Source organism: Lethenteron reissneri, chromosome 16 (assembly GCF_015708825.2).
Source record: "Lethenteron reissneri isolate LAM-NWPU_2019-01 chromosome 16, ASM1570882v1, whole genome shotgun sequence".
Lineage (NCBI taxonomy): Eukaryota > Metazoa > Chordata > Hyperoartia > Petromyzontiformes > Petromyzontidae > Lethenteron > Lethenteron reissneri.
Window position 1 is genome coordinate 6,880,570 of NC_083794.1, and position 25,675 is coordinate 6,906,244.

At 43.8% G+C, this 25,675-nt stretch overlaps 1 protein-coding gene across 1 annotated transcript in view; it reads right to left on the bottom strand.

Moving 5' to 3' along the window:
- HHIP (hedgehog interacting protein) overlaps nt 1–25,675 on the bottom strand; it is a 161,877-nt gene that overhangs the window by 71,940 nt on the left and 64,262 nt on the right. The window contains 1 exon segment of the mRNA XM_061552237.1: nt 16,719–16,862. Within this exon segment, the coding sequence (XP_061408221.1) occupies nt 16,719–16,862 (144 nt within the window).

Consider the following 25,675-nt stretch of genomic DNA (forward strand, 5'->3'; position numbering starts at 1 on the left):
ATTAGTTCGATTACTCGATGAAAAGAAGCCTTATTTAACACACAAATAGTTGAAACACGATTTCACGCGTATGCCGTTGGCCAGGACGTCGCCTGCTTAGCAACATCAGCCACGTCACGGCGGGATCTTGGGGCCGCTGCGAAATGTCAACTCCCTCGCCAGGTATGCAGGAAGTCGCTGGTTCGATCCTGACCCTGACACCTGCTGTATATTTGGATTTTTCTCCGGGTCCTCTGGTTTTTTCCGTCCACATTCAGAGTGTTTGGTTGCTATACATGTCCACGTGATAAGCCACTTCGTTGAGCTGTCATTTGTGGCCAGGTTGCTTCTGAAAAAAAGAGCTATAAAGCACAGTGGGCCTTACCTGGTAACAAGTAAACTGTAAAAACAAAGTTTTTCACTATAAATCCTTTATATGTGTGGCATCGGGGCGGCTAGAGCCATCTCGTCCTCTGGCTTGAGATGGCTGCCACCTATGGGTCAGATGATTGTCTGCCACCATTAAGCAATTGGTAAATACAATTTTTTTTCCCCTAAACAGTGTAAAATTTAGGAATTTTTTTTCACGAAAATTAATTGTCACGCACAACGAGTCTGTGTGCAAAATGTCAGCTCGATTGGATCACGGGAAGTGGGTTAAAAAACGACCGAAAAATTTGCACGGTCGTAAGCAAGCAAGCATGCATGCAAGCACGCAAGCAAGCAAGCAAGTGAACTTAATATAAAGGATTTAACAAGTAAAACCGTAAAAACAAAGTTTTTCACTATAAATCCTTTATATGCGTGGCGGCTAGAGTCCTCTCGTCCTCTGGCTTGAGATGGCTGCCACCTATGGGTCAAATGATTGTCTGCCACCATTAAGCAATTTGTAATTAAATATTTAATTTGTTTTCCCTAAACAATGTAAAATTTAGGAATTTTTTTTCACGAAAATTAATTGTCATACACAACGAGTCTGTGTGGAAAATGTCAGCTCGATTGGATCACGGGAAGTGGGTTAAAAAACGAGCGAAAGATTTGCACGGTCCTAAGCAAGCAAGCGAACTTAATATAAAGGATTTAAAAATACATTCGCCTGTGGAGGACGCGGGGATCGATCCCGCAACCTTTGGCATGGGAAGCGAGGGCGCTACTAACTGCGCTATTCCGCAACGGCCTGTGAAGGGGTTACGCTCTGGGCTCTTACACTGTAACGTTCAGCCAAAGCCATGAATGAGTTATATTTGAATATATGTAAAATATTTTTTTTTTGCCTAAAAAGTGTAAAATTTTGGGAATTTTTTTCACGAACATTAATTGTCTCGCACAACGAGTCTGTGTGGAAAATGTCAGCTCGATTGGATCACGGGAAGGGGGTTAAAAAACGATCGAAAGATTTGCACGGTCGTAAGCAAGCAAGCGAACTTAATATAAAGGATTTAAAAATAGAAATACTTTTAAATTATTTCATTTGTAATCTGCCAGAGTAATTGACCACGCAAAAAAATAGTCGATTACAAGTTTTAGTTGATCATTCGACGATGACTTGCGCAAGCTCTGATTTAATCCCTCACGTGAGTGGCCAAGATCTCTGACCCCATGGCACGATGCGATTCAACTCGACATGCTCTTAAACCATAAACAAACACGAGATAAAAAATGTTCTAAAACCACCCCCCCCTCCCCAGTGACACAACCCTTCAAATAATTTTCTTATCTCAGTCACTCAGGCAGCATTGTTTCACAGGTAAATACAACAGCGTGCTAAAAAAACTAAATAAATATATTTCGTTTTACCATTATTCTTTTTTCACCGATGCTTTTGTTATAAAAATTTCGCACCTAATCTTGTTTGTTGTGCACTATATGCCATGTCCATGAAAATCTGAAAATAGTTACTGGATTTTGTCAAGATGTTCCCAATAGTTCAACCATTTAATGTAGAATAGACATTTAAGACATTGCTTGATTTAATTCTGTACTTTGAATCAATGCAGTCACACTAATAATAAATCATCACCTATGGCGGCTGAATATTTTGAACACCATACATTTCAAGCATTCCAACGATGCATCAGTTTTTGATTCAGCGCGGGAATAGGCTATGGATGACGCATAATGCGTCTATGCTTGGCTGGAACGTAACAGAATCTCGCCATTTCTGCAGCAACGAAGGAACACAGCAATGGACGAATCAGTGGTCCTTCCAAAGGTCGGTGGGTTTTCTGACACTTTGCCCAAACACCGAAGCGCCACGAATTTCTGTGCGCGCAGGTCTCGGCAATGGAATCTTTGACTAAGAGGTAGAAACACAGCCACACAATTGCACCTTGATCCACGTAGCGAACACCCACTAAGCCACTTGAGCCATCCTCTAAGCCAGATAATTACCCCCTGAGCTCCACAGCCACAACACCCCGAGCCTGATGCCCTCAGATCTCAGGGGCTGAGTGAGCACAGGGATGGGCTCCAAGTTAGCACTTGGATGAGCATCTACTGAAGAGATGTCAGGTCCGCTGTGGGTGGGGGGGGGGAGGCAGCGTCAGATGCTCAGTGCTCAGCAGGTGGCTTCTCTCCCCTCTGGGCCACGGTTCATTCCACCCAGTGCCCAAGCATGGCACTGATGAGTAGTGTGCTGTAGGAGGTGCTGTTCGGGGGGATGTGAAGACTTCTGCTACGCTCTGCAGATAATATAGCTCCTGTGGTGCACTTCATTAAAGCGGCTGGTGGTAGCTGCAGTGTCTCGGCTAAAATGCCACTCGATAAAAGAAACCTCACGGAATTCATCATTAACACTGCCAAATAACAGCATAATAGTAGTTGGCTGGTTGCATTATTCAGAGTGGAGGCAGCAGATAAATGTAAGAATTTTGCAGTCAGTATATTGGAAAACTGACAAAACAGGGTTTTTTGAGTCTAATTCGGTCAATATTTCTGCCCTCTGCTCTGAAGAAGAGCCCTTGTCCAAATGGAATGATGATGGTGATTTTTTTCAGGCAGTACTATTGCCGAATTTGGTGAGTTTTGTTCGTAGGCATTGGCCCTGGGACCGGTGCCACTGATGTTAGCCATGGTCTAGGAATCGAACCCACGTTACCAGGTTGATACAGCAGCACGCTGAACATTACGCCACCGCTCCCCCCCCCCTCAAACATGCAGTACGTGATCTGATAAACCACGCTGACTAACCTCCAAGCTGCGTGGATCAAACCTGTTCCCACCCTGCCACTCTCTGAGCTGCAAAGCCTTTCCCCTGAGCGAATGCCAACTCTCCAGCGCGTTCCGTTTGTCGCATCCGCGGGAACGTTTCAAAGGCGGGTAAATCATGAGCCTACCTTGGCACCGCCGAGAGAGAGAGAGAGAAAGTCCGGATAAATCTCCACCCGATATGAGACTCACGTGAGCCTGGGAACATCGCCTGCATCTTGGGGGATAAAATATTTTTACTCGCGCTGCTGGCACGTGGCGTTCATTAACAGGTGCGCTCGGCCCGACTGTCCGGAGCGCACGACAAACAGAATCACTTGGCTCGCCGACACGGGTCGCCGTTGCCCCCGCTGTTTAATATTCAACCCGGCGTTACCTCTCCGCTGCAAGGCCCCGCGGCGCGCTCATATTAACGGCAGAAAAGCCCGTGTGCGTAGGTGCTCATTTGCCAGTCCGGTCAGCCGTTTTGTTCAGTTTTATGAATGCGTTATTCTTGATTGTCCACTTTCAAACAATTCCCAACCTGCTCCTACAAAATGATGAATGTTCACTTGAGCCATACGCTGCCCCCAGGCCTGTTATGTAACAGCGTGGGAGTGTATGCCTCACACTGTCGCAACTGTTTATAAACCAGTTAAAGGGAGATGCAACCAAAAAATAAATAGCTCATTGTGTGTTTGTGTGTATGCCTGTAACGAGGACGTCTGTTCTGTGCCGTCTTACTAGCGTTTGAGATTCATTAAATGGTGAAAAAAGTGTACTTTGAGGCAAGTGCGCGATTGACATCCTAGTGATGTCACTGAGATATCATTCACGTGGTGACTAAAATGTGTACGTAGCAACATCAATAGAGACCTGTGATGAAGCACCTGGTGGTGTTTGTATTGCCTCATTAATGAAGCTTCGATCTTGTGTCCGACAGCCGGAGGTCATCCCGCCTCAGCCACGCATCTGTAAGGTTATTATTTTTTGGAGTTGCGTCTTACTGCGGTTACATTTCGAACTTGCTCAAGTGACATTCACAAATGCACAACCATTGCCCTCAGTAGTCTGACGCGTCCCTTCTTGCGGAAACTCCTGCACGACTGTGAATGAAGCATAACTCTAAATTTCGATTTAAAGCTTTCGTGACTGCAGGGATTCATCTTCTTGGTTCTTTCGGTAAAGTCACGTGACTTTACCGAAAGAACCAAGAAGATGAAGCGTAACTCGCGGAAGAGTGCAGGAGAGGAAAGGGGGCTGGGAGTCTCGGGAAGAATGTTATTATTTAAATTATCGTACACACCATCCCGAGACGTCTTCAAGCACCGCAGCAAATCGTGTGACATTAATCCAATATCCCAGGGTTTTAATCGGTATTAGATTAAGCCTGGGAAAATATCGTGGCGTAACAGCACATGTTATTCATTTTTTTGGCTCCCGTTTCTCTCCAAACGGTGAACCAAAGAAATTAAAAGGAGGACATTGCACAAAGCTGACGTGCCACCCAAAAAGCAGGGCTTACAATAACATGGCATTTTCAGAAACAAAACTTTATTTCCTAATGAGATGTAGTAAAACCCCATTTATAATGCGTGCGGACACTTTGAACTGGTTATGCATGTGGTTTTCAAACAATGCAATTGAATTACAACGTGAAAGCATCTGCATAAAGGATTTCACTAGTAATTGATACTGGGCCTCTTAATGAGTTAATTGCAGCAAGGCTGCACTGTGTTCCCGACTCAATGCAGGTTAATCAGGCGATAACTAAGGCTACGATTATGGCATGCAAGTCACGGTGGTCTGGGGCAATCATGAATTTAAATAAATTCCGTGAAATCTTGGATAAGGAGCTGGAAAAACATGAGACTAGGTGCTTCTGTATTTCCTTAAAAAATACCAAAAGTCACGCACTGAAACTACAAATCTGCATGATGTGGGTTCTGCCAGCGCCGCAGAAGCCGTGTTGGTGGTGGGTGGGTTGTTTTAAGTTTGTATTTTCTTTTTTATATAGGATGTATACTAGTAAAAGAAGACAAGGAATATATTGTTTATTCACAAGTGATTAATTATTGAATCGAAGATAGCTCTGCAATTGCTTGCGCACACCACCGTTGGCTGAATGGCTTCTATTAGAGGGAGCTCTAGGGAGCTTCGCTTAGCGGGTATTGGCCTACTCTTCCACGCTGCCTAGACTGTCTTGAAAGAGGTGGGCGAACCCCACCGCACATGGCCTGCCGATCGATCAACTGCGGTCGGACCCCTTTATTCTGCTAGGTGGACAGAGAGGTGAATTGTTACACGCCTAAGAAATGTAATGCAATGGGTTGCTAAATCAATATTTATTAGTACCTACATATATATCTTTAGAAAAGAATTAATGAAGAAAAATAACTCTTGACACATTTTTCGAATATGTGGGCTAAAATATATTCAGTTCAGATGCAATAGGGATTTCAAATCTGGACGTTTGATTAAACATTTTCCTCTCTTTGAAAATTGCCTTGTGGTCCGATGGTGCAATATGGCTGACTATTTTCTGATATATTTTGTGAAGTCCTCAAACATTGAGAAATTTGGATTTACAATTTTTTTTTTTTACTACGTGATGGAATCTTAAGTAATTATTATTTGTCTGCAAATATAGTATGGTGGGAAGCCTCAAAATATCGATTGAATCGCCAACATAGATTCGTGTGTTGTGCTTAAAGTGTGCATGTATTTAGAAGTGTGTGTGTGTATCCATGTGTGGACATTCTTGTATTTGTGGGGAGCGGTGGCAAAGTGGTTAGCACGATGCGCTACGAACCCGGCGACCCCAGTTCGATTCCCGCTCACGGCCAACACCCGCGACGATTATCTAAACTGGTCCTGGGCCTCCCCTAGGCCGACTCAGCCTCAAATGAGTACCTGGTGCGGTGTGTAAACATCGCCACTTGGGAGAAAAAGGTACGGTGCTGGCCTACCCACTCCCTCGTGTGCTGTGCCGGCCTTCATAGGTACAACTAGCTAACAGTACTTGCCCCAGCAGTCTGTTAAGGCTATACGGAGATCTTTGTATTTGTAAGTCTTAAGTGCATAAAGTTCAATCCTTTGTGAATGCAAGAGATCAATGGATAAAAAAGAACGTTGGCCATTTGATGTCAATGCCATTAGCACACTCTCAATGTAAAGACTCTTACATTTTCCTCACGTAAAATATCTCACAGGGGTTCCAAGCACCGAGTAATATAATTAGCTCAAAAATATCCAACAAGGGCTCGAAGCGGCATTGAATCATCAATCGATGTAGATCGTTCAGCTCAACAACGAGGGGTGCAACAATCGACTTATATTGAATGCAATGGTGACCACGTGACTCTCTACAACCACTAGAGGCAGCTAGATTCTCCATGATGGAAAAAAAATGGGCTCGTAAAATCACGATTGTGAACCACAGCAATCCTAACGCCCATATGATTTACCCCGTAAGAAAACATACAGTCGGTACATATTAAGAATACAACTATAGCTCTTTTTGATTTGAAACAACCTAGCAAAAAAATATATAATTGTACTCTATATGTGTTTATTGCCTTTGATAACCATTTTCTTGACTTGTGTGTTGAAGATCAACCTCATGAATTAATAAACTTATCGTGAGTTATGCTTCAGTGCTCATATTTACGCGAATCATTAATTATAGAGCAGCAAACGCCCCGGACATTTATAGTTAATCATATTTCACGGGCGTCCATTCATTCAACGTCTATATTTCTTTTACCGTTTCGAAGAGTGACATTTTTCTGTGAAACAATTCCGTTTAAGTGTCACTCTTAGTTTCTTGCGGGCGCTTGCTGCATTGCTTAACGGCAAGAAACCATGCCTTTCGTATGAGAAAACAAAACTCCGATCGCTTGCATGTTGGGCCCTCACCTTGGGTGGTCTAGAAGTGGCTGGGGAGGAGGAGGAGGGGGGGGGGAAAGACCGAACGGAGAAATCTACAGACTGTGCTTTTGTGATCGGAGTTAAACAGATTACAGCTTTATGGACTGCCAAAAAAACAATGGCATTTAAAGAAGAATTTTCAGCAAAGTTTCACATCCACTGTGGGGTCCATTTTCACAGTCATCTGAAAGTGGTGGGGCGGGGGGGCATACAATAAAAAAATGGCTATCTCCGAACAAATCCATTATGCAAGGAAGTGGAATTTAGAAATTTACAACTGTGACTTAGGCATCCTAGTTTGCTGGTAGTCATGAATCGCACGCGGGCAATTAGACTTAGTTAATTGCTTTGCATCGATCGTGCCGCGTTCGAAAATGGTCTCGTCTCTTTTCTTCCCCGTGAACGGAACAATCGGCGCACGAGCGAAACTGCGTCCTGTCAACCGGCCAACTCGTTACGGTAATTCCTACCTCCCAGTAATCTCGATGTTTTAGTGTGTAAATTAAGTAATTGTAATGTATAAACTTTCATCCGCAAGGATACGTACCCTTCCCTTTGGTTTATAGTCTGGCACTCGATTAGAAGTTAGTGCCAAATTCAATTCAACCGAGACTTTTAAGAAAATTACCTGTCAGCGATTACTGAACTCTTGGCGCTGGTTTTACTTTTTTATGAACCCAATTGAAAGTAATCTACAAATAGGTGCTTGCACCTTTTAACCGTCCTTTACAAAACAACTTGCAGCATATTTTATTTGTTATAATCATAATTTGTTTTTATTGTAGCACCCTCCGAAACACCCGGTTGTTTCAGAGCGCTTCTCATCTCATTTCAACACATTTGAAAGGGCACCCCCAGTGGTAGCTGTCCCTGTGGGCGCAAGGTGACTCAGAACCTGGCCTGCAAACGGCATTAGTCTGCCAGTAGGGGGCGATGATTGCTATAGGTAATCCCAATTGAGTAAGCTGCAGGTTCCTTGTTGCGTGCATATTAATCCTTACATGACCAGCCTCGTGTTAGCATTAATGTACATGAAGCTAATTGTGGGTGGACGCTCTTTCTCCTCTCCTGCAACCAATGTCCAGTACTACCTTTCCCCAGCTACCCGTGCTGTTGGCTCCCTGCCCCTGTTCAAGTGCAGGCACAAGACCTTCCTGTTTTCCCATTCATATGACTGCTTTCATCTTTATATACCGTGTATATATATAAATAAACCCTCCTTTCCCCCAGGATTCCCATGTGTTATAGCTATACAAATGATCTCGATTTAAAGCTTTCGTGACTGCAGGGATTCATCTTCTTGGTTCTTTCGGTAAAGTCACGTGACTTTACCGAAAGAACCAAGAAGATATACAAATGATCATTAAACGATCGCCATACGCCCAGAGATTTTTCAATACGTGCAACTTTCTCACTGAAATTTGCACGTCAGCAAGTACAGTTGGTATCTGCGGCATTCTGATAGCACAAGGGCTTATCAAGAAGGCACTACGTTTTTTGCCTTGTAAGCATCGCATAACATTTCCATCTTGCGTCTACTCCTGCTGTTGGTGACACATCCCCGACATTTGACGAGCAGTGAGTTCCACGTGCTTTGGCCGGACACTGCACGAGCAGCAAAGCGAACACGTACATCCCTCAATTCCACATGAGTCCAGCCACTTTAATATTCGGGCGGAGGTGGCTCCACGGGGAGATTCGGCAAGCAGATGTTTTCTATTCCACGCGAGTGTAGGGCGTTCATATCTTCCACCACTGCCAAGGGGGGGCGCCGAGGATGAAAGGGAGATATGCAGAGCGGCAATCAAAAGCAACTGAACATCTATTCAGAGAGGGCAATTTGGCTTCTGACCTGAAGTTTGATGCGTATCTGTGCATTTAACTTTTTTTGGCTTCGGTGTTTAACCTCCGTAGCCATGGGCATCTTGATGTCACGGTGGCGAGACGTTAACTACCTCGCTCGGTATAGAGGAGGTCGTGGGTTCGATCACGACCTTGACGCCTGTAGTATATTTGGAGTTTGCATGTTCTCCCCATTGTCATGTGGATTTTACTCCGGGTCCTTCGGTTGTCCCATCCACAGTTAGAAACACGCGTTTAGAGTATTTGGCTGCTATAAATTTCCACGTGATAAGCCACTTCGTTGAGCTATCATCTGTGCCCAGGTCGCTTCTGAAAAAGAGCTATATAGCTCAGCAGACGTTACGTGATAAAAAAAGAGGTTAGGTTAGCTTGATGCCCGCTGAACAAATGCGGGCACTCCAAAAAAAATTACCACGAGCAAATGGGTGCAATCACAGCGATGAGTTGTTACATTTTTATTAATTATATATTTGCCTGACAAACCCTAAAAAATGTTATAGAGGTGAGAGTGGAATTGAGCTATGTTTCATTGAGATGGTTGCTAGTCAAAGTAGTTGCTAAATGATGATGTCCAATACACCTGTGTAGGTTTGTGCAGTTGCCCTGATGTGTTTTTGGGTTGTGCCACGTGTTGTTCAGCTTAATGTTCACTGTTTCGCTCTGGGAGTTTCTTTAATACCGGACATGCTCAGTTCCTGAAGAATCCCCCAGCACGTGGAATGAAACGTCGGGATGCATTGCCAAACAACAAGCGGTACAACTAGAAGACACATCAGAGGGCGATGCTGTTCAATAGTTTGAAATAAAATCCATGGAGCAAGACTATATTCAAACACATTTAAACACGTGTGATCAGCAGCAGCACACAAAGCATTTCAACGAAGCACAGCTCAGTCTGTAGAGGAACAGGATTCGTAGGAACGCGAGTTCAAATCCTGGCCATGCCCTTCCATCCCTATGGGGATGGTAAAATGAACAACACCTGGTGTGGCTGCACGACGTGGTCGGAAGGCAGCAGTGCTTGTCCCATGGAGAGACTGCCAGGGCAATGTGGAACTTTCAACCACTGGGTTTGGATGACAATGGAGATAAGCACCACTGGACGGCTCATTTAGAGCCTGGGGCTGCTTAAACGTTTGACTTTAAATTCAAATGTAAATCTGTGCTCTATCTTACACTGCACCTAACTTAATTTCCACGTACAGGCAATTTGTTAATTTCAGCAAAGTTTTAGGCCTTTCAAGCCTGGATAAGGAGTGAGCCAGATTGTTCGTTGTACTTCATATCAGCAATGTTAAGTGAGAGCACATGTATGTTATGTTGTATGTTGTTGAACTTTTTGTCGCACCGTACAAAGCCAACCGTGCCAATCGGAGGTGCTGGGGCGTGACATTTCACTAGCATTTGCCGTAAGCACGATTAAGTCCTTCAAAAATCATTTTAAAAAACACCTTTATTTTATTGCCTAAGCATGAAACAAAACATTGTGGTACTGCATTGGCAGTTGGGCACACGCTCAAATAACGAGAACTCCACACATTAATCAAGAACACTGGACTAAAACACATATAATACGTGATATTTTTGGTGCGATCTTAACAGAGAGATCATCTCTGCCCAACTCGCGGGAAACTTAGAAGGGCGTTTGGCAAAAACGTCCCATGGTATACACGCTTTCCTCTTTAGGGCAGTGTAATTGACTTACTTGTGGAGTTTTTGGTTATTTGTGCTTCGCTCGCCTACAGTGTCATATATTTTTCACATGCACGCAGCAACAAGGCACAGGGAGGCTGCTGGTAAAAGTGGCCTTTAAGTTATCGAGGCAGAATTCCGCCCGCTCTGCCTGTCTGGCTTGCCATTGTAAATTATCTCTGAGGCTCGGCTTGTTTACATCAACGCCACAGATGCACAAGGGATGATAGGGTCACGTCTCACCACTACGCCACTGAGTGTGCACGCGTGTGCATTGTGTGCGGTTGCGGGGAGCGGTGGTGCAGCGGTTAGTGTGCTGCGCTACGAACCCCGCGACGCATATTGGATTGCCCCTCGCGACCAAGAACGGTGGCGAATATTTGAACTGGTCCTGGGCCTCCCCTAGATCGACTGAGCCTCAAATGAGTACCTGGTGTGGTGTTTAAACATCGCCACTACGGCGACAACGGTGGCCGGGCGTGGTGCTGGCCACCGACCCCCTCGTGTGCCATGCCAGCCTTCATAGAACTTGCCCCAAAAGTCTGTTAAGGCTACATGGGGGATCTCTATCTTCACCTGCAGCTGAAAGGGCTCTCTGAAGCAAATACTGCTGATGGCGTCACAAACAGAAGTGCATTTTCTTGCCCATGGTGCTTATTGAAAAAAAAATTCTCATTTCATTTACAATAAGTAGCTTTGCACACCAAGATTAACTCAAAATGGCCCACGACACAGCAGTACATGTCGATGGGATTTAAAAACATTTCATAATGAAAATTAATTGATTATTTTAATGCATATCGTACCTGTTAATTCTCTCTTTCTATATATATATACATTGTATAGTGTGTTCTTTAATTTAATTGCTAATAGCAAGTACCGTTCTAACGAATTCTGTAACGTGCATTCACCTGCGATTGCTCCCATATTATTAAAAATGGAGAGTTACCCCAGTCCAAATGTCGTATTACACGCTGTATGCATTATTTAAATCGGGCTAAAACCATCAGACCTCCTCCCCTGTGGGGCTTTCCAGTGTGGAACTGCCACCGCAAGGTGCGGCTACGCTTTTGTCCATTATCATATTGACAGCGAGATTAAACAGAAGTATACGCAGCACGATTGGGCCGTAATGTGATTGCGTAGCATGTGGGCCACCCACTTTCCCTCTCTGTGAAACCGGCCGAGATGAGCGTCGTCTCTGAGGTCGATCATCGCCCCTCGGGGAATAACAATGCATCGAGTCATCGATATCGTTTCGCAAGCTTTCAATACAAGCAAAGAGTCACGTGCATAAGAATCCATGTTTATAGATTCATATATTTTATGGTATATATGGGGGTTCGCCTGAACTCTTCAGCTACTAGAGGACGTTACATTCACACTAATGATACAATGTAAATTATAATTGATTCTCGAATGAAATCGCGACTGAATCGTGACGATTTACTGAATCGCGTGTGTTTGTGTGGGATTGTTCGAGCTAAATGACCACAGTGCCGAGGATTAGCTGCTTGCATTTATTCATGTTGCTAAGTGGTCTGAGTATTTTTAAGGTTTAGTAGCCATAATATCTCTGGGGACTAAAACGCCTGAAAAAACAGGCAGAGGAGTACGTGTTGAGCATTCATCATTTACGTGATCATTGCACGTTAACATTTTTATGCCACAAAAACATTTTAAATGTTCATTTTTTGTCTGAACCTTTTTATATATATTATTTAACGACAAGCTGAATATGTTGGAGAACAATGTGATAACGTACATTTTACGAGGATGAATATTTACAGCCTTCCCCCCCCCTTCGATCTTGCACGAAACCCACATAATTGGCGTCGTGTTTTATGGGATAGTAACACAGGAGACATGTGATGTAACATTTTTATCACGTGCTCTTGCGCGCGATGTCTATCAGTATTGGAGTGGCTATAGTTGACCAGTTTAGGCCTATGTTGATTCTGGAGCTAATGAAAATTTTATTATGATGCAGCACAATATACTTCGCAACTTGGATTAGCACAATTGGCTACGTACGGTGCGAAAGAAGTTCAACATAATAAATATTATAAAAATATCGCTCACACCTAACTTTTTTTAAATTTTACTTGCACCAATTATATTTTACTAATAAAGGAAGGCTTACTCACATCTCAACTGTCCCTGCATGTTTACGAATCTTCTCCGTGTATTACGAAAGTAAAAAATAATAGGCTATAAATTGAATCCAACAACAAAAACATAATGGATGTGTTTTAACAATCCAAAAAAGGTGCACTTTTCAATTAAAAATATACAAAAAAACAATACTCAAATGCCAGCATTGTCAAGATTTTGTGACAAACATCGCCGTTAATTTTTCGATTTAAAGCTTTCGTGACTGCAGGGATTCATCTTCTTGGTTCTTTCGGTAAAGTCACGTAGAATGGAAACAATAAAAATAATAAAATAAAACATAATAAAATAATTCTCACGACGTTTCGGCCACAACGCAAGCAGCCGTCATCAGGTGAAGACCAGGTCTGTCGGGGAGACAGCGTTGTGGCCGAAACGTCGTGAGAATTATTTTATTGTTTTATTTCATTATTTTTATTGTTTCCATTCTACGTGACTTTACCGAAAGAACCAAGAAGATGAATCGCCGTGAATTTTGTCGAGAATTGGATCATCCCAAACCCATGGACTTATTGTAAAATCAATCCAAACACAATCCTTATGTAAGTCTCTACCAAAACAAAGCTTCCCATCCTCTCCCTCCCTGCCACTGCGTACTTCCGGCCACTTCATACGAGATTTTTCTTGTGTGGGCTGTGCTGCCATATGTGGCCAACCACATTTTCCCTATCGCTATGTTATGCTGCGATACCATCTCAAGCCAAAGACATTTTTCAGGCAGGTTGCTGGTAACTCAGTGCAGATGGGCCTCAACGTATGCACGGGGGGGGGGGGAAAGGTTAATGTCTTCGGACTGCTTTCAATGAATGTGACTTTAATTTTAAAGATCAGTCTTCCCTTGACATCAAAGAATGAATAATTGCTTTAGTGCACTGATGGTAAACTCCGGCGGCTATCAAAGCTCCTATAGCAATTATAACATTAGTCTCTGTTTTGCCTTTATTCGTAAAATTAAGCTGCTGCTTAATGAGCTTCCACGTTTAAACAAATGCATACTTACCAACATAAAAGAAGTTGGCATAATTTTTTAATGGCACAAAATGTCACGAAAAAATGTTGTGAACTGGTGCATGTGAACTTTTTTTTAACTCTAAAGAAATGTGCCCTCCATTAAAAGCCCCATCGGTAGTTAAAATTTAATTTCCATATATTTTACAAACTATTTCTAAAAAGGGCTAATGTACCAAGCAATATTCAAAGTGAAGATGCTTAATGTTCTATAAATTAACACATTTCTAACGACGCGCAAATCTGCCCTTTTGAAATTTCATTTTCACGAAATAATTAGGAACGTCCTATGCAAGAGGGTGACGTAAATTTGAACAATGATCTCGCACAGATAGAACTTAAAAAAAACAACTAGATTTTCTCTGAGGTGTAAACTTAACATTCCAACGACAGTAAAGGCACTTGTAAATGTGATTATATATATAAACAATTACACAGATATAAAAAAAATTGTCACGTAAATCACTTATGCTCTTATATAAGCGCACAACTTTATCTGTGATGAACGCTGCACTTTCCGTCGTTTTCATGCAGGGGGCGCTGCAAACCTACGCGCCCCCTGCATGAACGACGGAGGGGCAGGGACAAACGTTCGATTACGTTGGAATCGATCTGCAGACGGCGGTAACCTCGCACCGCCAGCTCTGTGTCGCCTTATATCGATCCCGCAATCCCAAACAGGTGAAAGTCCGCATCGAACCGAACCCCCAGCAAGGCCATCTACTTAACGACGAGAGAAAATTCACACTAAATGTCCTTTTCAATGAAGTCTTCCAGATGTAAAATGATATAAGCTTTTAATAAAGACTTTTTTTTATCTAATTCAAAACATAATACAATTCAAAGATGTTTCATTTTAAAACTTAAAAACGGAGCATCGGGTGCTTGCGTGAATGTGTCGTTTGTGTGCAATTTTTTTTAGCGACTTTCCTGGCCGAAGGCCGTAACAACCCTTAGTTATTAATATAAATGTGCAGAGATAATTCACAGATTGGAATCGCAGAGGACAGTAAGTTGGTCATGGTTGCAAACTTCTGAATCGTGGAGGGGCCTAGTAAACGCATGGCCAAGCCTGCTAGGGGCAATGTATGCCGCTCAAGTTTAACAAGTAAAGAAAGTGCGCTTCGGAGATAAAATAAAGAAATAAATATACGGCGTGTTCACTTCCAGCCAATTTAAACACACGCCTGTTCCATCCACCCTGCACGCTTCAATCACGTTGTATTTTACTCGTGTGAGTCATTTTGGGTTCAGCCCCACTGGGATGTGCTTGTACTTTGTAATTGGTCTCCTGCTCGTTGCCAGACAGAGACCCAAATTGCTGTGGACCTGTGCGGTTCCTACATTTGTCAACGCGTCCGATGTGGAACCGGGGGTTGCCACCTGTCCTGGTTTTCCCAAGATCATCCTATTGCCGAGGCAGTAGTCCTGGGAAATTGCCAAGTCTCCCGGGAACATTACAGCTCTCAGTTTTTGTCAGTTGTGCAATGATACACCACTTAAGACGGAGCATTTAAATGTGCTTTGCTACTTCTTTGGTCTTGTGAGATTTTCTTCTTCCCATGATACGTCCCGGTTTTTTATGTACATCAGAGGTGGCAATCCTATGTGGAAGAACCAGCCGGGTCTAGTGGGGCTTAAGAGGGTCTACTCAGGCCTAATGAGGCTCTAAGGGACTGAAGCGAACTGACTGCTCTGGTATAGCCGAGTCAACTCCAATTGGCCCGTTTCTATATCTAATGGAGATATCAGAGATTTGAGATAACCTTGACTCTGAAGCATGCAACTATAATACATAGATGCAGCGATAAAAATGTATTTGAACACCCACGATAGATGTATTGCATCATTTGCAGAGCAGTCAATTGTTGACTTATTCACATTTGTATTTCATTGAATCATGGAAGCCCTGCGTCAACGAGGTATTTCTGCATGTACAGCAACGGCAAATCACAAGTTGATGATTGAATTAAATCACAAACCACGAATCTTGACAATTCTTCAGAATTGCTAGGGGAAGGCGATTCGTTGCACAGGCTCTAATTTAATAGTGCACAGCAGTGCACCAAAATTAAATAAAACACTTTCTGAATACAAGCTCAGATTTATGCATAGCTTTCACCATGTTTTACCATTCACTGGAGATTACGATGATTGGCTATGATATTACAATGTGTCACCAGGTGGTAAATATAGTACAGCATTTTGTAAGTTAAGCAAGTAAATCAAATCCCACTGAGAATACATTGTGTGCCAATATATGCCCTAAATGAAGGTTATGTGCTTTAGAATGCATTGCATGTATGTTCTATGGTACTATAAATGCGCCGTAAAAATATCTTTTCGCTGTGCGTGTGTTGCGTGCACGTGTGAAAAATTGCTCATGCACAATCACAGCGGGCTTGCTCACGGCATTTGCCTCGACCGTTCATTCGAGTCCACGTGGGGAGTCTGTGATAGGATGGAAGTATACGTCCTTAACTTAATTCCCAACAACTTTTACTACTTGTGATGCGTTTATTAATGCGCATGCACTCTCCACGTTTGTTTAATATTTGCATTAAGAACGCAACAATTTTTGTTCGAGTTTAAATAAGCCACGCGTGATGGATTCTCTCCGCATTAAAGGCTGGTCTAATCAGGACGGCTACCATAAAAACAAAGCATTTGCCGCAGTACACGATGCCAAGAGAGGCTGTCAAGGAGAAACAATCGATCAATTTGGTCATTTCTGCTATTTCTTAATGCTAACCCACAGTGTGCGTGCCGGGCCATTGTGCAGTCCGGCGTGCCATGTTCGCCACGGTGACGTCACCGCCGCCGAGTGGCGGCTGCTGTTGTCAATGGAGAGACAAACAAAGCAACAACCCCACCGCATTGGGCCTCACCTGCCGGGACTGCGGAGTCCCTGGGCAAAGGTCTCCGGCGGTTGGAAAGTTCCGTTGGCGTAGGGGTTGTCGGGAGGGATGGCGTACGGGCGCTCGCAAAGCTCCAAGCTTACGTTGACGCGGAGCACCGAGCCTGTAAAATCGCTGCGGAACGGATGAGACGTGGCGCGATGGAGAGGGGTGGAGGGAGGGATGAAAGAGAGACGGGACAAACACAACAAAGAGAGATTATATTATCGATTTCATTCATTTACGCGCGTCGCGTTGATGCTCGAGGAATGCCGCTGCCACTGTGCAGTGGTTCGCCGTGCCGTGCTTGCGGTCCAGAGGTCACCGGTTCGATCTGTAGGTGCGGCAATTGAAACAACGGTGCACGTTTCTTAAATTCCTTTCTCCGTAACGCGCCCAGAATGATAATTTTCTCTCCGCGTGACTTCACCGAAAGAACCAAAGAACGCGAATTCCTGCAGTCACGAAAGTTTAAAGTCGAAATTGAATTTTCTACAGGTCGCGTAACGGTGGGTTGACGTGTGGGTAGTCCAGCCTCAGAGAGATGTGCGGCAAGTGTAGAGGAATTGACCTAACCCCAACCCCCCCCCCCAGGAAGGGGCAGACAGAGAGCTCTAGAGGAGTAGAGGCCCTTCAGCCTTTTTGCTGAACCCACCCCTACTGGACATCTGTGAAAAAAAGGCTTCGTAGCTCATTGTGCCGTGGTGTAGTTCAATTTCATCATTCGACATGGCCGTTTTAAAATCCTTTATATTAAGTTCACTTGCTTGCGCGCTTACGACCGTGCAAATCTTTCGGTCGTTTTTTAACCCACTTCCCGTGATCCAATCGAGCTGACATTTTGCACACAGACTCGTTGTGCGTGACACTTTTTTTCAAAAATTTTACACTTTTTAGTAATTTTTTTTTATATTTAATTACCAATTGCTTAATGGTGGCAGGCAATCATCTGACCCATAGGTGGCAGCCATCTCAAGCCAGAGGACGAGAGGACTCTAGCCGCCCGTTTCAAAGACCAATGTGGGCTGGGTTGTGGCCCATTGAACACGCATATAAAGGATTTATAGTGAAAAACTTTGTTTTTACGGGTTAATTTTTTTTTTAAATGCCCCCTTTTCTGTCTGCACAGCTATACAAATGGGTTCGCCATAGTTCGTGGATCTGTGGGTCGCGTGTGGTAAGATGAAGCGTGAGTACTCCCAGCATAGAATAGTAGGCCAAATACTCTGTAGAAGGACTCTCTTGGGCTCTGTCTATGGGAGGTTCTTATTAAAACTGCTTTTTGTGTTTAATTTGTTGTCCTTCCCCCGCACCTCCGATTAGCACGGTTGGTTACGTACGGCGCCAAAGAAGTTCACCGCACGCGTGTACAAAGATTCTGATTCCGAAGCAACTGCATCTTTATATTCTTTGGGCCTTTTGGTAAAGTCACGGAGATAGGTTCAAAGAAAATAACAAAAAACGACGACGTTTCGATCGCAACTTTACCGAAAGACCCAAAGAATATGAATTCATGCAGTCACAAAAGCTTTAAGTCAACATTTAACTGCACATTTACCGTTCACCTATCACCCCTCCCGAACACTCTGCAACGAATTGCGTTGCCGAGATGCAATCCAGCGGAGCGCGTCACAGATGTCACAACCGCGGGTGGGCATTTGAAAATGTGCAGTCCTCAAACTGGCAAACGGCCCCATCTCTGCTCGCACGCAGCGATGTAGTTGAGTAACAGCAGCGGCGCGTTTTTGCCCCCCAAGGATGCCCTTGAGCTAACGCCGGCCATGCATCTGGATTTGGAGATGCTATCACCCAAGACCTGGCTCGAGATTTCCCTCAGTATTGTGCCACAATCTGTCAGCTCACCGCTCGGGGACGTTAAATGTCATGAATGTCATTCGTGATTCGCTTCGCAGAGACAAAGTGAAAAAAAAACCCGCAAACAATGTGTCAGTTTTCTTGGTTCTTTCCGTAAAGTCACGTAGAAGGGAAATAATAAAATAATAATAAAACATAATAAAATAATTCTCACGACGTTTCGGCCACAACGCAAGCAGCCGTCCTCAGGTGAAGAACAGGTCTGTCGGAAAGACAGCGTCTCGTTCAGACTGTACCGAAAGAACCAAGAAGATGAATCCCTGCAGTCACGAAAGCTTTAAATCGAAATTTAATGTGTCAGTTGCCTGCGCCGCATTAATTGGCAATGTGAAAGCGTATTGGCTTGACTGCCGTAATGTAATAACGGCAAAATTAATGGGGGTAAAAATAATAGCAATGGGGGAAATTCTACCAAAAACAAATCTTTCATCTCAAAGAGAGACGAACAGAGGAAAGATTTGTGCGATTGTTTACGATTCCTATAGTACGGAACTTGGTTCAAAAGCGTTTCATGTAGCTGCTCCAAAGTTTTGGAACCAACCGGTGTCTTCTCTGGGGATCTCCACTCTGCCATCACTGGACTCTTTTACAAAACACACTACTGAGGTCGAAACAATTCAAATGAGAATGTACGTAACATTTTTTGTAAGATCACTTGGTGTCACATCTCGTTCATTAACTCTCGCTGCCGTGTCTGTCTGCTGGCCGAGTCACCCTTGATAAAGAGATGTTATAGCTCAGTAGGTTATCTACTCGGACAATAAACTTCTGATTCTGTTTCTTTACTAGCCATACATGTTGTTTGCACAGGTGCTGTTAGAAAGCACCTATCGGGGGTATAATGCACCACATACTGGCACATCAGTGAGTTCTGATTCAGTGCTTAATTGAACTTTGATGTTCAATCGAGTAGCCACAGATATTTCACACGACATACACATGATAATTAAAAAAAATACATTGATTCCAACACACGTGAATTGGTGCGTGTATCACGAGCTTAACAATCGATATTAATCAATGAATCGATGCACATTACACCGCTACTACCTGCTAAGGCCAATACAATGTACAGGAGGTGTGGACAGCATGATGCCCATCAGCCTTTGTCTTCCTATTTTTGCGATGTTAAAATTATGAAAAGATATACTGATTCATAATCAACGTTTTTGGGTTTAGATCGCGTTATTTATAAATGTGTCGTAACTCTCCACCACCCGACACGGCCAATCAGTAAAAAAAGTGTCACGTTGACAAAAGACAATTAGTTCACTGCTTTAGCCCACCGGTGTGTTGAAGCGTGAAACCACAACATTTACAATTTGAGTACGACGTTTCGCTGGTAATTGCATCCAGCATCATCGGGCAATTCGCCAGAATATTGGTCGCGAAAGCCTACGTGTTAAACTGAAGATATAGTGAGTTGGCAGATTTGAATAACAATTTGAACTACTGTGTATAGTCAGTATTCTAAGGTTGCAACAGTGCACGAACCACTATGCCACCACTCCACACGTATACATGCACACAAATAAGACCACACGTAGCTTTTAACAGACCGTTGGGGGAAGTGCTTTTTGCGAGCACCTATTAAGACCAGCAAAGTGTACGAGGGTGTGGGTGGCCTGCACCATTCAGTCTTTGTCTCCCGAGTAGTGTTGTTTGCACATTGTATCAGGCACACATTCGAGGCTGAGTCGACCTAAGGGAGGCCCAGGACAGATTCAAATAATTGTTACTGGTGTTGGCCATGAGCGGTTACTGGGTTCGTAGCGCAGTGGGCTAACCAGTACACTACCGCCCCACATTAATGTTACATACAGTCACACAGATAACAAACAGACTGTAGGGGCAAGTGCTGTTAGCGAGCATCTATGAAGGCCGACACGGCACACGAGGGGGCGGGTGACCAACACCACGCCTGGCCGCCTTTGTCTCCCTCGTGGCGATGTTTACACACCATTGCACCAGGTACTCATTTGAGCCTGAGTCGACCTAGGGGAGGCCCAGGACCGGTTCAGATAATCGTCACTGGGTGTTGGCCGTGAGCGGGAATTGAACCCGGGGCGCCAGGTTCGTAGCGCAGCGCGCTGATCACGACACTACCGCTCCCCACCCTACAGTCACACACACACACACGCATGCATACACACAATTATGCATACTGTACTTTCATAATATCAGTCGTTTTACTCCCTGGGGTGAGAGGAAAAGGACAACGAATTCACGATTCCTATGTTGAGTTTTTCCCTTATATAAATTTGTCACTGCAATTGCATCACATCCAACAACGCGCATACATAGAAATGAAACAGCTGACAAGTTGCATGAAAAATTTGATTAAAATGAACCCACCCCAGCATTAGAAGACAAACTCCCTCTTTATTATAACAAGCTTATGGGAAATGCGTGACTCTAAATGTATTAATACGACCCATCTGGCCGATGTAAATAAAAAACAATGAAATGTGTTGCTCCCCTATAAAACACCGCAATAGATTACAGGTGGACACGCGTGGCTGAGCCATTAACGTGAAAGTCGCTGAGGCTGGCGCGCAACACGCCATTCGCCAAGTCTCGTCGTCTTCATGCAACTTGCCAATGTTGGTACCATTTATTAAACCCTCAGGGATCAAATCTGAGCCGCAGACTCAAGCCAAATCCGCTGTTTCGGCAGCTTTTGGCCGAGAGGATAATCGAAACGGGGGGGAGGAGGAGGGTTTGGTTTCTCCAGCAGAGTTCTGCAACTCGCAACGCTTTCGGAGCGATGCCACGGATGGTATGTGATATTTGCATAATTGAACGAGGCCACGATAAAATACAGCACCTACTCTCCAAATTAGAAGAGAGAAAAAAAACCGACACTCCAAAGAAGCATAGTGACGTCAGCCAGGCAAGCCAGCCCCAATCCACATGCTTATCCCCTTGCTTTGCCAATGTACTGCAAAATGCTTAACAGCCTTTCCCCACGATTAAAACAAAGTGTGGTTTATCTTCTCTGTTCTTTCGGTAAAGTCACGTAGAATGGAAATAATAAAATAATAAAAATAAAACATAATAAAATAATTCTCACGACGTTTCGGCCACAACGCAAGCAGCCGTCCTCAGGTGAAGACCAGGTCTGCCATTCAGACGCTGTCTCCCCGACAGACCTATTCTTTACCTGAGGACGGCTGCTTGCGTTATGGCCGAAACGTCGTGAGAATTATTTGATTATGTTTTTATTTTTATTATTTTATTATTTCCATTCTACGTGACTTTACCGAAAGAACCAAGAAGATGAATCCCTGCAGGCACGAAAGCTTTAAATCGAAATTTAAAGTGTGCTTTATATTGACAACGCATTCGTTTCTGTGGCGGAACGTTACGTCGTATTACAGGGGCACTGGGGTATTTTTCTAATTTGAAGTGAACGATCCAATAATGTATTTCATTACTTAAAAACGAGTTTCCTTTAATTGCCTTAAATCAACAAATCCCAACTTCAACACGGCGGGGTTATTGGAATGAAAAATATCTGCTAATTTAGAACGTATAATACATTAATTGGCCACCGATTTGAATGAATGTGCTGAACAAGTTGTAAATGCGGAGTTAATATGTCTAGGCACCACTCGTAAAAACACTATCGCACTTTTGGAACCTCCTTCGCCAGTAGCAAAATATGATAATATATTTTTTACCCTTTAATCTGGCAACAAAACTTACACCTTTTTTACAAGGAGTCATGTTTGCATTGACTACAATACCTGCGGTCGGAATGCAAACAAAAAACAGAACTCTGATAATATAATGTATGCACTGTCCTTGAAATTGATTGGTCCACACCCGAGACAGCTTACCTTAGAGCCTAGTCTCACATGGTGTTGGACCAGATGACGCCGAAAGGCGCACAACTCAAAGACAATGCATGTGAGACTAGGCTCTAAGGAAAGCTGTCTCGGGTGTGGACCAATCAATTTCAAGGACAGTGCATACATTATATTATCAGAGTTCTGTTTTTTGTTTGCATTCCGACCGCAAGTATTGTGGTCAATGCAAACATGACTCCTTGTAAAAAAAGGTGTCAGTTTTGTTGCCAGAAAAAGGGTAAAAAAACAATTATCACTATCTCCCTTAGCTCTAAGTGTATGTATGTTTGAACTTCTTTCGCACCGTACATAGTCAAAAGTGTTCATCGGAGGTGCGGGTAGACCTCAAGCGTGGCTCAGCTCAGGCTTGAGCCATTCACTTACCTTGTTAATTTACGATTTAGAAAAAATCCCCTACGAAGTCGTGGCAATAAAGTACTTACTTACAAAGTAGAATATTTGACACGTTAGAAATAACCTACAGTGGTTGCCTTTATTCGCTGTTGACAAAGATACCACACGCGCACACACCCATACACAAACGCATGCTTACTTAGTAAAGTTTTCTTCCACGGAACAATAAGTAACGCGCACTGCAGAAAACACAGTAAATGTGTTTTTCGGAAGAATTGATTAAAATACGCGGTGTTAGTCGTGCTTACAAATGAGGCCGGCAGTGCAGGCCCAACCATATCTGCTTAATAAGTATAACCCGTAAAAACAAAGTTTTTCACTCTAAATCCTTTATATGCGTGGCGGCTAGAGTCCTCTCGTCCTCTGGCTTGAGATGGCTGCCACCTATGGGTCAGATGATTGTCTGCCAGTATTAAGCAATTGGTAATTAAATATTTTATTTGTTTTCCCTAAACAGTGTAAAATTTTGGAAAAAACTTTTTCACGAACATTAATTGTCTCGCACAACGAGTCTGTGTGGAAAATGTCAGCTCGATTGGATCACGGGAAGTGGGTTAAAAAACGACCGAAAGATTTGCACGGTCGCAAGCAAGCAAGCAAGCACGCACGCAAGCAAGCAAGCAAGCGAACTTAATATAAAGGATTTAAAAAGAACCAGGGCATCGGTAAGCAGTCGAGGCAACCATCAACCAGGGGCCCGCTTCACAACTGCCAGGCCCCTGAGCTTGTGTGGCCTGCAAACATGAACACACGCTTCAACATTAAAGAGTAAAGGTGAAGCCCTGCAATATCTTATTCAGGCCATTGTTTAGCAGAGGGGCCTGTTACTAAAAAGGGTTCTGGAGAGAGCCTCTCTCTCTCTCTCGTGGGTATTTTGACCCGACTCTTCTGTGCTGGCCAAACCTCTGCATTAACCCACCATTTTGTACTGCTGAGTAGACAGAGGTGGAGGATTTATGAAACCTGCACCACTGCTTCAGGGTGCCGCGGTGGCGAGATGTTAACTACCTCGTCTGGTATGCAGGAGGTTACGGGTTCGACCCAAACCCTGATACCTGTATTTTTGGAGTTTGCGTCTTCTCCCTATGGTCGCATGGATTTTTCTCCCGGACCTCCGGTTTTTCCCTCCACATTTAGAAACGTGCGTTTAGAGTATTTGGCTGCTATAAATGTCCACGTGATAAGCCACTTCGTTGAGCTATCATTTGTTGCCAGGTTGCGTCTGAAAAATTGCTATAGAGCTCAGTGGGCTTTGCCTAGTAAATTAAAAATAGTTCATAGTTTTAACTGCTGTGCCAGGGGATTGCATCAGACCAGCGAACTGTGGATTGCAAGTCTAATGTACTAACCATTACACAATGGCATGTGTGTATATATATATATATATACGATGGACAGTCCAAACGTGATGCTAATGTTTTCTCAGAACTGATACAGAATTTTAGATAATCATTCATGGGAATGTCACACACATTTGTCAGATGGTAAAAAACCCTCCTCCTCTTCCTCCAACATAACAATACCAGACCACACACGGGAGCCTGAGAACATCAAATATCATTGTGCAGTTTGGATGGATTAAGCTGCCAGAACCCATGCACAGCCCACATCTACCAACCGCTGATTTTCATCTGTCAGCCCCTTTCTGAAATATGGTCTACAGGAGCAACATTTTTTTAAATGAAGCCGTTATACCACACGTCGTTTCCAAATTGTTACACGATGCCGATGAATATTTTTGCTTTGATAGAATTGCTGGCCCTCGTTTCACATTGGCACAGGTGCGCAGGAGAGGACGGAGACTACGTTGAAAACGAGCCAAATGTTAATGACAATCCCTTCATCGAATCTCTTAAGTGCTCAATCAGGTCAATGGAACGTCGTTTGAGAAAAAGAGACAGGAGGCATTACTTTTGAGTTATATGATCAAATGCCTAAACTAAACGGTGTACGGCTAATGCTTAAATACTACCTTCCAAAGCGTACCAAAATCTGCGTCAAAGTTACCTAGTTTGGTGATGTACAATTACGCATGATCACATGACGTACGGTTGGGGTTGGTGGATTGTGCCGAGGAAATGTTTTTGAAGCACTCGACTGCAGTGGCCACAAGGTGTTTTAATGGGGCAGTAGAGAAAGTAGGCTGCTGACTTATATGGTTTGTGCTCTTGCCTCGTATGAACGGGTTTTCTCCAGATATTTTATTCCCTCCCACTATCACAAGTAATTGAACAAAGGAATTGGCCGAACATCCCTCGCAGGACCCTCTTGTAAATGGCTCTTGAGATTCACAGAAGCTTTCTCTAGTAAAATAAGTGAACACAAATTTACGAAAATATTGTTCCGAAGATGCGGCAGCTTAAATGTATAGTTATTTTGGGCCATACTTCATCTCGGGTGAATTAAACATCCCTACCCACGCTCGTCTAAAAACGGCCATTTCTACGGACCGCTCAGGCACGTACTGCGTGGGTGTCAGGTATTGCCCAGCAAGGTTTGGAGTGGAATAGAGTGCGGACTAAAAATATCCACGCACAATCAATCCCGACCTGGACACGGAAAGTCATTCACTTCGAGCGGCATGCAATTCCCCGTGCGGCCGTGGGAACCCACTGCGAGAGCCTCGGAACATGTTTGAATCAGCCTGCAGTGAACACCCAGTGCTCATATTGCTGCCGGTGAAGGCGAATAAATATGGGTCATACGAAGGCAATGCTGATGGGCTATCCATCCGCCCGCACGCAGTGCGAGAGAGTAGAAACGGTGCGCCGAAGCAGCGTTTATGTGGCTCATTGGGAACGTAAATCA